This window comes from Chrysemys picta, chromosome 5 (assembly GCF_011386835.1).
Source record: "Chrysemys picta bellii isolate R12L10 chromosome 5, ASM1138683v2, whole genome shotgun sequence".
Lineage (NCBI taxonomy): Eukaryota > Metazoa > Chordata > Testudines > Emydidae > Chrysemys > Chrysemys picta.
The window spans coordinates 7,275,264-7,291,656 of NC_088795.1; the positions used below are offsets into that span (position 1 = coordinate 7,275,264).

General features: G+C 45.2%; 1 protein-coding gene and 1 long non-coding RNA gene across 3 annotated transcripts in view; both read left to right on the forward strand.

The window, feature by feature from the left end:
* Positions 1-16,393, forward strand: part of LOC135984088 (uncharacterized) — a 104,742-nt gene that overhangs the window by 61,564 nt on the left and 26,785 nt on the right. The window lies entirely within an intron of this gene.
* Positions 12,899-15,415, forward strand: LOC135983514 (uncharacterized). The gene is made up of 2 exons (XM_065595846.1): positions 12,899-13,851; positions 14,846-15,415. Exons 1-2 carry the CDS (start codon positions 13,275-13,277, stop codon positions 15,319-15,321), a joined length of 1,053 nt encoding a protein of 350 aa, XP_065451918.1. The 5' UTR covers positions 12,899-13,274; the 3' UTR covers positions 15,322-15,415.

The following is a 16,393-nucleotide window of genomic DNA, read 5'->3' on the forward strand; positions in this document are numbered from 1 at the left end:
GGGCTTGGTATAGTTCACTTGTGCTAGCAGGAACTCACCTCTGAGGGTGGGATTCTCTGCTGGCCATCGGTGGCAAGGTTATGGGTCTCTTGCACTGCTCTGGAAATGCCAAGGTGCTGTAATGCAATCAGGAATTTGGCCTCACTAAGTCTGTGATGTGACCGCCTTCTATGGGGCACAATGAGCACAGCCAGATGGCCTAGCTACTCGAGGAGTGTAATAAGCATGTAGCTCAGGTGAAAGGCAGGACACAACCCGGGGAGAGAACTTCACAGGAAAGGCACAAGAAACTGCAAGTGAGGCCAGGCCAGGAAGGGCGGCAGAATGAACCGGGCACTGGACTGGAACATAGAAGATATGGATGCAATTGCTAGCTCAACCACTGGCTTATCGGGTGACCTTTGGTGAGTCACTTAACCTTCCCTGTTCTTCATCTGTAAAATGGGGCTGGGGCTTGCTCACCATGCAGGGGTTTGGGAGGATAAAATCCATTGAGTGAGAGCTGCTCAGATACTCTGGTGATAAAGGCCAGGGAAGCACCTAGGTAGCACTATTCTTTTGTAAAGTTTCTAACCACTGTGGTTAGGACACCCAGACAGAGGCTACCCTTGCAGTCGGCGTGCACATCTGGTAGGCCACTTCACCCCATTCCTTCCTTTGGCAGAAGCCACACCCACACATGTCTTGGGGCCCGTTCACTACTGAACCATCCATTAACCTCCATGCAGAGCATACACCAATGTGTCCATACCGGTGTACATTGCAATGGGGCCTCACGGGGGTGGGGGTGGGGGGGACGATCCATGCAGACCACAAGGCCTGTTGCCTAGTATCCATTTTGTGAAGAGTGCTCCTGTTAATGGCACACCCCTGCTCAGTCTGTCGCTTGGCGGGTGGGCATTCCTGGGGCCAATGTCTCCATGATGCTCAGGACCTCCTGAAAGTTCAGTGGGAGGTGAGGGTACTCAGTATCTCACAGGATTGGGCTCCTAGTATGCAAAAACTAGCACGAGGAGCCCTGATCTGCCATGAGGCCTGTATGTTCTGCTCTCATCCTAGTAACTCAACGGGGCTTTTGCTGAAATGGGGCCCAAATGCTTATAACTTTGAGAAATCCAATCCTTTTGTTTTCCAAAAGTCAGTGAACAGAACAAAGCTTCTCAGTGGGAACAGTTAATAGCCGAGTGGGGTTAGAATTTTCCTTAATCTAAGAAAAGGTTAGGGGTTTCCCCCAGTTTATCCTTAAAAGTAAAAGACCTCTGACCATTGCTCACTCATACATTTTGTTAAACCATTTTTGGGCCGAGAGCAAGCATGGGGTTGGGGTGAGGTGCAGGGGTGGGGGTGGGGGGGAGGGATCAAGGCAAAAGATGATTTTTGCCAACATTTTCAATGAAAACCCTGGGATCATAAAGGAAAGTGTTTGGCAATCTTCGATGTAGCAGTCATTACTGCAATCACTGTGCTAACACTGGACCAGTTCCATCCTGAGATCATGCCTGACCAACCTGATTGCCTTCTGTGATGAGATAACTGGCGCTGTGGATATGGGGAAAGTGATGGAGGTAATATACCTTGACTTTAGCAAAGCTTTTGATATGGTCTCACACAGTATTCTTGCCAGCAAATTAAAGGAGTATGGATTGGATGAATGGACTATACGACAGATAGAAAGCTGGCTAGATCATCATGCTCAATGGGTAGTGGTTAGCGGCTCAATGTCTAGTTGGCAGCTGGCTAGCGGAGTGCCCCAGGCGTCTGTCCTGGGGCCAGTTTTGTTCAACATATTCATCAATGATCTGGATGATGGAATGGATTGCACCCTCAGCAAGTTTGCAGATAACACTAAACTGGGGGGGGGGCGCGAAGGTAGATACGCTGGAGGGTAGGGATAGGATACAGAGGGACCTAGACAAATTAGAGGATCGGGCCAAAAGAAACCTGATGAGGTTCAACAAGGACAAGTGCAGAGTCCTGCACTTAGGATGGAAGAATCCCATGCACCGCTACAGACTGGGGACTGACTGGATAAGCAGCAGTTCTGAAGAAAAGGACCTGGGGATTACAGTAAATGTGAAGTTGGATATGAGTCAACAGTGTGCCCTTGTTGCCAAGAAGGCTAACGGCATATTGGGCTGCATAAGTAGGAGCAAAAACAACGAGGAGTCCTTGTGGCACTTTAGAGACTAACAAATTTATTTTATTTATCAAATGCTGATGAAGTGGGTTTTAGCCCACGACCGCTTATGCCCAAATAAATTTGTTAGTCTCTAAAGTGCCACAAGGACTCCTCATTGTTTTTGCTGATACAGACTAACACGGCTACCACTCTGAAACCTGTCATTAGCAGGAGCATTGCCAGCAGATCGAGGGAAGTGATTATTCCCCTCTATTCGGCACTGGTGAGGCCACATCTCATAGACTCTAAGGTCAGAAGGGACCATTATGATCATCTAGTCTGACCTCCCGCATGATGCGGGCCTCAAAACCTGACCCACCTGCTCCTGGAAGAATTCTCTCCCTTGCCTCAGCTGTTGAAGTCCCTAAATCATGATTTAAAGACTTCAAATCGCTGAGAATCCTCCAGCAAGCGACCCCTGCCCCGTGCTGCGGAGGAAGGCGAAAAACCTCCAGGGCCTCTGCCAATCTACCCTGGAGGAAAATTCCTTCCCGACCCCAAATATGGCGATCAGCTGAACCCTGAGCATGTGGGCAAGATTCTCTAGCCAGACACTCTGGAAAAAGTTCTCTGTAGTAACTTTTAATGTCCCATCATTGACCACTGTTGCTAATTACCAGCGATGGCACGTTATTGACCTATTGACTAAAATCACTTTATCCCATCAAACCATCCCCTCCATAAACTTATCAAGCTTAATCTTAAAGCCTGAGAGGTCTTTCGCCCCCACTGTTTCCCTCGGAAGGCTGTTCCAAAACTTCTAACCTCTGATGGTTAGAAACCTTCATCTAATTTCAAGCCTAAACTTCCCGACGGCCAGTTTATATCCATTCGTTCTGAAGTACTGTGTCCAGTTTTGGGCCCCCCACTACAGAAAGGATGTGGACAAATTGGAGAGAGTCCAGCAGAGAGCAAAAAAAATGATCAAGGGTCTGGGGCACATGACTTATGAGGAGAGGCTGAGAGAACTGGGCTCATTTAGTCTGCTGAAGAGTAGAGTGGAGGGGATTTGATAGCAGCCTTCAACTACCTGAAGGGGGGTTCCAAAGAGGATGGAGCTCGGCTGTTCTCAGTGGTGGCAGATGACAGAACAAGGAGCAATGGTCTCAAGTTGCAGTGGGGGAGGTTTAGATTGGATATTAGGGAAAATTATTTCACTAGGAGGGTCATGAAGCACTGGAATGGGTTACCTAGGGAAGTGGTTGAATCTCCATCCTTTGAGATTTTTAAGACCTCGCTTAATAAAGCCCTGGCTGGGATGATTTAGTTGGGGTTGGTCCTGCTTTGGGCAAGAGGTTGGACTAGATGACCTCCTGAGGTCTCTTCCAACCCTAATCTTCTATATTTTAGAATGCCTGATTCAGCTGTTTTGAATTCTTTGTCCTAGGTGGCTGAGGTCCTAATGTTGTCCCTGCAACCTGATGGTGAGATCATTGTTGTCCCATCATACCTAATGTGCTTCCAAGGGAAAGGGCAGAGAACACGGCAAAAGAGAATAAGAAGAGAAAATCAGATGATTAGACTAAGTGTGGCATAAACAAGACGTGATTGTGTGGGTGTGATGGGTGTTGTCTCCCTCCCTTCCCCCCCGGGTGCTACTTGGAACTGTGTAGTGTCACGGTGAGGTGTGGTAATAGTTTTTTAGTAGGGTTTTCAAAATGGCTCAGTGTTGGCCTTAGCTTGCACTGAAATCAATGGTTAACCTCCCTCGACTTGACTGGGAACAGAGTTAGGTCAGTGGTGAGTGCTTCTGAAAATCCCATTTATTGCTACTTGGGAGCCAGTCAGTCCTCCCACGCCAAAGCAGAACTAAACGTTGAGTAGAGAATACCCCCAAATGATTAACACTTGTGTTTTCTGTCTCCTTCTGTTGGAGACAGAGAGAACAGCCACACGCTGAGGAAGGAATAACTATCATCCTGATTGCCTGCTCTGTTAAAGATTCATCAGGACAATCATTTGGTTTCAGGGATGGAACTTTGTTTTCTCATAACAATGGACACATTGTAACCCCAGTAGGAATGAAGACGTTGTGCCACACCATCAGGGATCCATAAAAAACGCCTACTGGATAAGGTCTACAATCCTTTTTTCCATCAAAAAGTGGTTTAAACTTTTATTATCATTATAGAGGTTCTATTACTACCTGCAAATACATGGCTTATCCATTTCCTTTGAATTCAGCAAAAAACATTGACTTCCAGTGGATGTCGGCTCAAGACCCAGATGGGTATTGGGTATATAAAATACGGCTGAAAACAAGTAATGGATCTTCCTGAACTAAAATGCTGAAATTATGTTTCTGCATTGTGTAATCCCTGCTCTGCTGCTGACCTGCTGTGTTACTCTGGGCAAGTCACTTCCCCCTCTGTGCTTCTGTTTCCACTCCCACCCTTTGTCTGTTTCGATCAAAAGCTCTTTGGGATTGTGTCTTACTGTATGCATGTACAGTGCCTGGCACTGATCTTAGTCAGGGCCTCTATATGCTACTGTAATAATTCATAATAATCACACAGGGGTCACGAGGAATCACTTTTTAATTAACAATGGCCCTTAAAATCTCATTTTATTTATTCCCTACATCTGCAGCATTTATCTGTGGAGGTATGTGGGATGCAGTGTTGCCTAGTGGATGGGGCAGTGAACTGGGAAGCAGGAGAGTGTAGGTTCACTTCCCAGCTTTGCCACTGGCCTGCTGGGTGACCTTAGACAAGCCAGGTTGCCTCCCTGTGCCTCCAGTTTCCCCATCTGTAAAATGGGGATATTGACACTGCCCTCCTTTGTAAAGTGCTTTGAGATCCAAAGAAGAAAAGTGCTAAATAAGACATAAATGACATTGTTCCCTAAACTACAGTCACATCACCTGTGTTTTGGCAATCTCTGCGGATTGCGGTCAGCGTACACGTAGACGTTTACAAAGCTTCTTGACTGTAATTTATTTCTCCTTTCTGTGTGCATGTGCCACACACATGATCCTCTTGCAGCAGTAAATCGTTAGAAAGGCAGCACAAATGGTGCAGAACTCCTGACTGAATCAATCCCCAAGCTCTAAACAACCTCAGAGTATTGTGTACAATTCTTAGCCGAGGTAAGATGCTACGGTAGCTCTGACATTTTGCAGGACAGTTTCATTAGTGTAGTTCCTGGTTACACTGAGGATACAAACTAATTAAAATCGTATATAGTGAAAGCTGGTGGCATCTGCCACTTCCTATTTAGTCGAGTTTCTCCCCTCAGATTGCTCAGTTTCTCTATCTGTGTGGTTCCAAACCCTGTTCCTCCAATTACTCTGTTTCTAATGGATTTCAGCTACTACACACGTTTTCTGGTTATTCGGGGTTATTTTTACGGTGGCCCTGTCAATCACACGGATAATTAAACAGCGGTGACCTTGGCAAGATTTTTGTCTGTTGGATTGCAATTAAAAAAAAAAATCACAGTGGGAACTATTGAAATGCACAGCATCGCGTTTTAACTGACTGTGTGCTCTGTGCCAGGCTGTTTAATGAATGCGAAGTGCACTACCAAACAAAAATAAGTTTAGATTTCAGTACATAAGGACAAGTTTGGATTTGTTTAAAACAAAGCAGGAGTGGAGCTGCTGCTATAAGAACACCCTAAATGTGCATCGAGAGATGGCCCAGGTTTGGGGGTTTGGCACAGAAAGCAAGTTTGAGAAATGCATTCATGGCAACATATGGAGTGTAACAACATAGTCCTAGGAGCCTGCATTTTGTCAGGAACTTTCAGAGACTCATTGGCTTTGGTGGCCAGAAGGGACCATTATGGTCATCTAGTCTGACCACCCGCAGAATGTGGCCAAGAAAACCTCACCTGGTAATTTCTGTATCAAACCCATAACTTCTGTTTGAGCTAAAGCACATCTGAGAAGAATATTCACTCTTGACATAAAGACGGGAAGTGATGACAAATCCACTACTTCCCTCGGTAAATTGTTCCAATGGTTGTTCACCCTCGTTGCTTTTGACTCAGTTTTGTCTAGCTTCAGCTTCCACCTATTGGATCTTCTAATGTCTTTGCTCGATGAAAAATACCCCTACTAAAAGACATCTCTTCCCCATGTAGGTACTTGTAGACAATGATCGAGTCCCCTCCAAAGGTGCTACACTGCTAGACACCCGGGGGCAGCCCCAGGAAGGACAGGGAAGAACCAGTTCAGGGACTCACCAGAGGTCTTGTCCTCCCATGGATCCTCGGGATCTGCCAAGTTTAGGGTTGCTCCTGAATGTAATCAGTGGAGGTAACCCCCATTTCCGACAGCCCGATGTGAGGAAATCTACAGAAGGGAATGAACAGAGAGATTTTCTGCCCCGTCTTCCCACTCCCCCTTCAGTATCCTCCATGACTGAACATGATAGAAGATCATAATGGCAGAGTTCTCATGAAACATGGTGATATCAATGGGACACAGTAATACAAAGGTACAAAATATATCGGAATGACAGAATAGGTTGAGCTGGTGGGGGGGTGGCATTATATGTAAAAAAAGCATAGAGGCAAAGATAGTAAAAATCTTAAATGAATCAAACTGTATCACAGAATCTCTATGGATAGAAATTCCACGCTTGAATAATAAGAGTATATAGCAGTAGGACTATACTGCCAACCACTTGACCAGGTCATTGTGAAATGATCGGGGACATCAGAGAGGCCATAAAAATAGGAAACTCAATAATAATAATAATTAATAAGAGATTTCAATTATCCCCATATTGACTGGGTACGTGTCATTTCAGGATGCGATGCAAAGATAAAATTTGCTTCTTGAAGCAGCTAGTCCTAGAACTCACAAGGAGATAGGCAATTCTCGATTTACTTCTAAGTCAAGAACAGGATCTGGTCCAAGAGGTGAATATAGCTGAACTGCTCTGTAATAGTGACCATAACGTAATGAAATATAACATCCTGGTGGTGGTGGTGGTGGTGAATACCAAAGAAGCCCACCACAGTAGCATTTAACTTTAATAGGGGGAGCTACAAAAAAATGCGGAAGCTCGTTTAACAGAAATTAGAAGGAACAGTCAAAATAGTTAAATGCCTGCAAGTTGCATGGAATTTTTTAAAAACATCATAATAGGGACTCAAATTAGATGTGCACCCCAAATTAAAGAAAAAAAAATTGGAAGCCAAAACCTACTGAGGAAAATAGAAAGGAGAATAAAATCTGGCAAGTCAAGTGTAAAAGTATAATTAGGCAGGCCAAAAAATGAATTTGAAGAGCAACAAGCAAAAGACACAAAAACGAACAGCATTTTTTTAAGTACATCAGAAGCAGGAAACCTGCCAAACAATCAGGGGTGGGGAGGCACTGGACGATCGAGGTGCTAAAGGAACACTCAAGGAAGACAAGGCCATTACGGAGAAGCTAAATGAATTCTTTGCATCAGTTTTCATTGCAGAGGATATGAGGAAGATTCCCACATCTGAGCCATTCTTTTTAGTTGACAGATCTGAAGAACTGACCAGGATCGAGGGGTCAGTGGAGGTGGTTTTGGAACAAACTGATAAATTAAACAGTAATAATCACCAGAACCAGATGATATTCAACTAAGAAGTCTGAAGGAATTCAGATATGAAATTGCAGAACTACTGTGGTATGTAACCTATCACGTAAATCAACTTCTGTGCCAGGTGATTGCACGATAGTTAATGTAACACCCATTTTTAAAAAAAGTCTCCAGAGGCAATCCTGGCAATTACAGGTCGGTAAACCTAACTTCAGTGCCAGGCAAATTGGTTGAAACTATAGTAAAGAATAAATCAGCTTTCAGAATGGAGAGAATTACACAGCAAGGTCCCGCCCAGGATCCGTACTGGGCCTAGTGTTGTTCAACATATTCATAAATAACACTGGTCTACAATTTTTGAGAAGTCGTCTGCTTCAGAGATAAAATGTGCTATTTATTATGTATTTTGATGTGCTGAATTCAAATATGACAATTAAAACAACTGATTGGCTACTGTTTCTAAGATATTTCAGTTTTTACATTTTATGTCTATGTATATTGTGTAGATAGTAGAGTTTTAATCATAAATTGTAAACCTAGGTCTTTTGATGTGTTTATGGTTGCTTTACATGATAATATTTCACCTGTCCTGTTTATGTAACACTTTAAAAATCGGCAAAAGGATTATATAAATAAAATTTATTATGAAACAAAAGGCAAAAAACTTTTATGTACGCAGTTTAGTCCTATTCAGTGTTGCAGCATTTGCCCTGATAGCATTTCTCCATTGTTGCAATGTCCTGGTGAAATCGCTCGCCGTGCTCATCACTCACTACTGCTCTGCAGTTCAGTGGAAAAAAATCTAGAGAGTGCAAAAAATGTATCTTTAGTGACATGTTGCAACCAAGGCTTTTGTATGCCTGGAGGAGGTTTTCCACCAACAACCTGTAGTTGTCTGCCTTGTTGTTTCCGAGAAAATTTATTGCCACTAACTGGAAGGCTTTCCATGCCGTCTTTTCCTTGCCACGCAGTGCATGGTCAAATGCATCATCTCGAAGAAGTTCATGAATCTGAGGACCAACAAAGACACCTTCCTTTATCTTAGCTTCACTTATCCTTGGAAATTTTCCACAGAGGTACTTGAAAGCTGCTTGTGTTTTGTCAATGGCCTTGACAAAGTTCTTCATCAGACCCAGTTGATGTGTAAGGGTGGTAACAAAATCTTCCTTGATTCAACAAGTGGTGGATGCTGAACACTTTTCCTCCCAGGCTCCAATGACTGTCGGACTGGCCAATCTTTCTTGATGTAGTGGGAATCTCTTGCACAACTGTCCCATTCGCAGAGAAAACCGCAGTACTTTGTGTATCCAGTCTGCATACCAAGCAAGAGAGCAACAACCTTCAAATTGCCACAAAGCTGCCACTGATGTTGGTCATAGTTTATGCACCTCAAAAGTTGTTTCATGTTATAGGTTTCCTTCATATGGACTGCATGACCAACTGGAATTGATGACAAAACATTGCCATTATGCAGTAAAACAGCTTTAAGATTCGTCTTCGATGAATCAATGAACAGTCTCCTCTCATCTGGATTGTGAACGATGTTGAGGGCTGCCCTCACACCATCAATTTTGTAGCAGGCTACAAGATCACCTTCCATGAAGAAGAATGGGACAAGATCCTTTTGACGGTCACAGAACATGGAAACCCTAACATCACCTGCCAGGAGATTCCACTGATGTAGTCTGGAGCCCAACAGCTCTGCCTTACTCTTGGGTAGTTCCAAATCCCAACAAGGTCATTCAGTTCACCTTGTGTTATGAGGTGTGGTTCAGAGGAGGAGGATGGGAGAAAATGTGGGTCCTTTGACAGTGATGGTTCAGGACCAGAAGTTTCATCCTCTTCCTCTTTCTCGTCTGACTCAAGTGAGAGTGATTCTGGTGCATCAGGAACCGGCAGTCCTTCTCCGTGGGGTACTGGGCGTATAGCTGATGGAATCTTTGGATAATGCACAGTCCACTTTTTCTTCTTTGACACACCTTTCTCAACTGGAGGCACCATGCAGAAGTAACAATTGCTGGTATGATCTGTTGGCTCTCTCCAAATCATTGGCACTGCAAAAGGCATAGATTTCCTTTTCCTGTTCAACTACTGGCAAAGATTTGTTGCACAAATGTTGCAGCATATGTGTTGGGCCCACCTCTTGTCCTGATCTCCAATTTTGCAACCAAAATAAAGGTGATAGGCTTTCTTAACCATAGTGGTTATACTGCGCTTTTGTGATGCAAAAGTCACTTCACCACAAACATAGCAGAAGTTATCTGCACTGCTCACACAAGTACGAGGCATCTCTGCTCATTTTGGCTAAATAGAAATGTGTCCCTTTGCAAAATCAAACACTGACAAATAAGAGAGCACGACACTGTATGATTTCTAGAGCTGATATAGGGCAATTTGTTCAGCAGAGTGATGTAAGCTTTGTTATGATTGCATCATCCATGACTTCTAGGAATAACATGATGCAATTCATATCATGTATAACGCAATACCAGCTTCAGATTGCATCATTCATTGTTTTGCCTAAAAAGCAAGTACTGTCCAAACCCAGTCATAGATTTATTCATAGATCCAGTCAAAGATGTATTTTAGTCATTTCTGGTTTAAATTGAGATCCCTTCCCTTTATAACTCACTTATCCTCTGCCATTCCCAAGTCAAGGGTCGTATATACTGACCCAATAGCATATCTTGAAAACTAGAGCCAATCTACAATTTTAAGCATCATTTTCGTTCTCAGTGACCCAGAATTAGTAAAGTTTGACTACATTTATTTCAGAAGCATTTTGGCTGTAGAGCAGTGTAATCTGGAAAAAGGGGTAAGCAGTGAGATGACAGAGTTTGCAGTTGATAGAAAATTACTCAAGATAGTTAAGCCTAAAGCAGAGTAGTTAACAGGAATCTCACAAAACTGGGTGACAGGGCAACAAAATGGCAAATGAAATTCCATTTTGACAAATGCAAAGTAATGCACATGGGAAAACGTGATCCCAACTGTACATACAAAAATGATGGGGACTCAAATTGCTGTTACCACTCAAAAAAAAAAAGAAGATCTTGGAGTCACTGTGGCTAGTGTTTTGAAAACATTTACTCAATAGGTAGCAGCAGTCAAAAAGGCTAAAAATGTTAGGAGCCATTAGGAAAAAAGATGGATAATAAGAAAGTAAATATCATAATACCACTCTATAAATCCATGGCGCCCCTATACCTTGAATACTGTTTGCAGTTCTGGTTGACCCATCTCAAAAAGATGCATTAGAAATGGAAAAAGTACAGAGAGGGCAACAAAAAAGATTAGGGGTATGCAACCGCTTCGGTCTGAGGAGCAATTAAATAAAAAGACTGGGGCCATTCAGCTTGGAAAAGAGATGACTGAGGCGGGATATGGTAGAGGTCTATAAAATCATGAATGGTGTGGAGAAAATGAATAAGGAAGTGTTGTTTACCTCTTCACATAATACAAAAACCAGGGGTCACCCGAAGAAATTAATAGGCAGCAAGATTAAATCAAATAAGAAAGTACCTCTTCACACAATGCGCTGTCAATCTGTGGAACTTGTTGCCAAGGGATGTTGTGAAGGCCAATAGTATAACTTGGTTCAAAAAAGAATTAGATGAATTAATGGAGGGTAGGTCCACCACTGGCTATTAGCCAAGATGGTCAGGTATGCATCCCCATGCTCTGGGTGTCCCTAAGCCTCTGACTGCCAGATGCTGGGACTGGACAACAGAGAATGGAGCATGTGATAATTGCCCTGTTTTGTTCATTCTGTCTGAAGGACCTGGCATTGGCCACTGTCAGAAGACAGGATACAGGGCTAGATAGACCATTGGTCTCACCCAGTATGGCCGTTCTTATGTTATCAAACACCAATGTTAATTTGTATCCCCTCATCAGAGCCACTTATAATACAGGGTAATAGAAAGGAGTGTATGAAGCTGGAGCCATCAATGCTGGTGTGTGCTATTATGAATTCTGCTGGTTCATTAAAAGTGATTGGTGACAGTGGTATTGATCTCATGGAAAATTTGCAATGACGTATGGATGACTAGAAAGTGGCGAGATGAAGGGGATCTTTCTGCCCTTACCAAAGACAGACGACATAATAGAGTTTAGTCATAATCAAATCATCTCCTTGATATTGCCTATGAGGAAAGTTCTCTCGACACAATTCAGGATTGCATGAGGCAAATGATAGAAGTAGAACTACCACCACAACAAGCTGATTTCAGAGATGGCCAGGCACATGCTATCAAATTGTGAAGATCTTTTACATCCCTGTAAAATGCAGGGAGTACAAACATCCATTGAGCATCTGTTTCCTTGCCTACTCAAAAGTATTTCGCACTTCCCAACAGGACTGTCTTTGGAGGATTCTGACAGACACGGAGATTCCAAAGCATCTCATTGAACTCCTTGCAAGTGTTTATCATCATCAAAAGACCATGGTGCAAACATGGCACCTCTGAGTAGTTTTCCACCGGGAAGAGTGTGAGACAAAGGTGTATTCTGTTCTCAAGCCTTTTCAACATATATGCAGAATTTATAATGAGACAAGTCCTGGAAGGCTTATGACAAAGTGGAAGAAGCTGGGATTTCCATTGGTGGACACCTCTTAACTGATCTCAGACACACTGATTGATTGTGATGCTCTCTGCTAAGCCACCAATACAATGCAATGGATGTTCTCTCGGATCATTCATACCTCTCCAACCAAGGCTCCCTCAATCATGGCCTCCCTTATGAAAGTTTGGGAAAAAAACGTGGCATCTCAAAATGTACGAAGGTTCAACTGGTGAAAAGCTTAATATTTTTCCACAGCAACTTATGTAAGTGAATTATGGGAAATTAATGCTGCTGGAAAAGCAGAAAATTGAAGCCTTTGATATGTAGTGCTGGAGAAGCCTCTTGCATGTCCCCTGTTTTGGAAATCAACAGGTGCCAACTTATGCACTTTAGTCATGTCAGGTGTAGAGATGGAAGTAACCTTGAGAAAGTTATCATGGAAGGAGTACTTGTGGCACCTTAGAGACTAACACATTTATTTGGGCATACATTTTCGTGGACTAAAATACACTTCATCGGATGCATGCAGTGGAAAATATTTCCATCTGATGAAGTGGATTTTAGCCCATGAAAGCTTATGCCCAAATAAATGTGTTAGTCTCTAAGGCCTGGTCTACACTAGGCGTTTATGTCGAAGTTAGCGCCGTTACATCGAATTAACCCTGCACCCGTCCACACTGCGATGCTATTTCGTTCGACATAGAGGTCTCTTTAATTCGACTTCTGTACTCCTCCCCGACGAGGGGAGTAGCGCTAAATTCGACATGGCCATGTCGAATTAGGCTAGGTGTGGATGGAAATCGACGCTAATAGCTCCGGGAGCTATCCCACAGTGCACCACTCTGTTGACGCTCTGGACAGCAGTGCGAGCTCGGATGCTCTGACCAGCCACACAGGAAAAGCCCCGGGAAAATTTGAATTGGAATTCCTTTTCCTGTCTGGCCAGTTTGAATCTCATTTCCTGTCTGGACATCGTGGCGAGCACAGCAGCACTGGCAACGATGCAGAGCTCTCCAGCAGTGATGGCCGTGCAGTCTGTGAATAGAAAGAGAGCCCCAGCATGGACTGATCGTGAAGTCTTGGATCTCATCGCTGTGTGGGGCGATGAGTCCGTGCTTTCTGAGCTGCGATCCAAAAGAAGGAATGCAAAGATCTACGAGAAGATCTCTAAAGACATGGCAGAGAGAGGATACAGCCGGGATGCAACGCAGTGCCGCGTGAAAATCAAGGAGCTGAGACAAGGCTACCAGAAGACCAAAGAGGCAAACGGACGCTCCGGATCCCATCCCCAGACATCCCGTTTCTACGAGGCACTGCATTCCATCCTCGGTGCGGCCGCCACCACTACCCCACCAGTGACCGTGGACTCTGAGGATGGGATACTGTCCACGGCCGGTTCCTCGGACATGTTAGGGGACGGGGAAGATGAGGAAGGAGATGAGGAGGGCGAGGCAGTCGGCAGCTCTCACAACGCTGATTTCCCCGACAGCCAGGATCTCTTCATCACCCTTACAGAGATCCCCTACGAAGCGTCCCGAGCCGTTACCCCGGACACAGAATCTGGTGAAGGATCAGCCAGTAAGTGTTGTAAACATCTAAACATTTATTTTAAACAAAACAGGAATATTAACAATTAAAAGAATGGGTTGTTCATGATTAGTGTGCCCTAGGCGCTTAACGGTTTAGTAAGGGGCAGTGCAAGTTTTGAAAAGAAATCTAGCAATGTCCGGTTTTCAGTGATTGTCCTGCACAAGCCGCTCTACTGTTTATTCCCTGCTACTGCAGCTACAGTAAAATGCGGTCTATGTGTCCGGGGATAGAGCAGTAATCCTCCTGGGACATCTCGATGAAGCTCTCCTGGAGGTAACTTGAAAGCCGTTGCATGAGGTTCTTGGGGAGAGCGGCCTTATTGGGTCCTCCGAAGTACGACACGTTGCCGCGCCACGAGATTATCAAGTACTCCGGGATCATTGCTCTGCACAGCAGGGCGGCATACGGCCCTGGTCTTTGGAGGCTTTCCCGGAGCATTCTCTCTTTGTCGCTCTCGGAGATCCTCATCAGGGTGATGTCGGCCATGGTGACCTGCTTTTAATTAGGTAGGGGAATGTTAGTGTTGGGACTGCTTTCCCATTCCTTTACAGAACTGTAACCGCTGGTTTGCAGCCACGCGGTGGAGGCGGGAGAGGGGCAGCCGAAAGGGATCGTTCCCGGGGACAGCCGCGAGGGGGTGGGACAGGGGCAGAGTTCCCGCTTGCCGGATTGCTGGCAGCAGGGACTGACATTGATTTAAATGTGAAATGAGGCCAGTGGTAATATAAAAGTTTTAAACTGCCACAAGTGTACGGCTTACCATGTCTGCCTGCAACAGAAATTCCGTTGTGCTGCCTCGCTTCTCAAATGTGCTGTTCAAGACCCCAGGCACTGAATGCGAAGGCCGAGAATTCGACCTTGTGCTGAGTGCGCATGTGAAAGGTGCTGTGCATGGTCTTGTTCACAGAGAAAGACTATGTTCTTTGTTCACAACTACATTTATCTTTCTTAGGAATTCACTCCCTTTTTCCCATTTCCACAGCCCCGTCTGCGACTGTCTCACAACCTAGCCTGGAATCACACTCCCAGAGGCTAGCGCGGATTAGGCGTAGGAAGAAGAGGACACGGGAGGACATGTTCTCTGAGCTTATGGCCTGTTCCCAAGCCCAGGCAGCACAGCAGACCCAGTGGCGGGAGAACTTGACCCGAATGCACCAAGCCAACATGGATCGGGAGGAGAGGTGGCGGCAGGAAGACCAGCAGGCGACTCAAACGCTGCTTGGACTACTGAGGGAGCAAACGGACACACTCCGGCGCCTTGTGGATGTTCTGCAGGAACGGAGGCAGGAGGACAGAGCCCCGCTGCAGTCCATCTGTAACCGCCATCCCCCGCCACCAAGTCCCATACCCACCTCACCCAAAGTGCAAAGAAGGAGAGGCGGCAGAGTCCCTGCTAAGTCTCACTCCACCCCTGCAGAGAGCTCTAGTAGCAGAAGGCTCTCATTTCCCAAAATTTGAAAAGTTCTTTCCTTCCCGCCTGACAGAAGCCCACGTCCAAGTTTCACCTCCCAATGCCATGTGTAGTTGATAATAAAAAATTCGTTTCTGTTAACTACTGTTTCAATCATGTTCTTTTGGAGGAGGAGGGGAAAGGGGGTTGGTAATTGGACAGGACAGTCTCCTTTGGCAGGGTACATAGTCGGGGGCAGGCACAGCAGCAGGGCACATACACAGTGCAGTGATGCAGTGACTAGTTACCCCGGTTAGTCTGGGAGGTTGTTTTCATGTTATGTTGGGGGGGGGGGTTGCTCTGTGACTTTGTGGCGGGGGAGGGCAGTTACAGATCTTGAGCGCCGGTCCTTAGGCAGGATCACAGAGCCACACAGCAGGGGATCTGTAACCGTCCTCCCCCTGCCACAAAGTCAAATAGACCCCCCATACACACAGTCCCGATCAGGAGGGGTGACAGGCTCCGTTGAAACAAGCATCCCACCGCAGCGGAGCCTGTCAATCCTTGAGTTTAGAAGCTGCATTCGCGTCACAACACTACACCCGCTCCGCACCACAGTCTGCGTCCCAGTTTTAAAAAATTCCCGCGAAAACAGTATTAAAGAAAACGGTGTGCTTTAACAAAGTAGAACTATTTTTATTTCGACACGTGTGTTGGAGGGGGGGTGAAGGGGGTATGTAACTGGATAGGATAGTCAACATTACCTGGGTAAAGAAACGGGGGCAGGTTTAGCTTCTCAGTACACAAACTATAAAGTCACAGGTTACCCTGCTCACTCAGGAACTTTGCTTTCAAAGCCTCCCGGATGCACAGCGCTTCCCGCTGGTCTCTTCTAATCGCCCGGCTGTCTGGCTGTGAGTAATCACCAGCCAGGCTATTTTCCTCAACCTCCCACCCCGCCATAAAGGTCTCCCCCTTGCTCTCACAGAGATTGTGGAGCACACAGCAAGCTGCTATAACAATGGGGATATTGGTTTCGCTGAGATCACAGCGAGTCAGTAAGCTTCTCCATCTCCCCTTGAGACGGCCAAAAGCACACTCCACCACCATTCTGCACTTGCTCAGCCGGTAGTTGAAGAG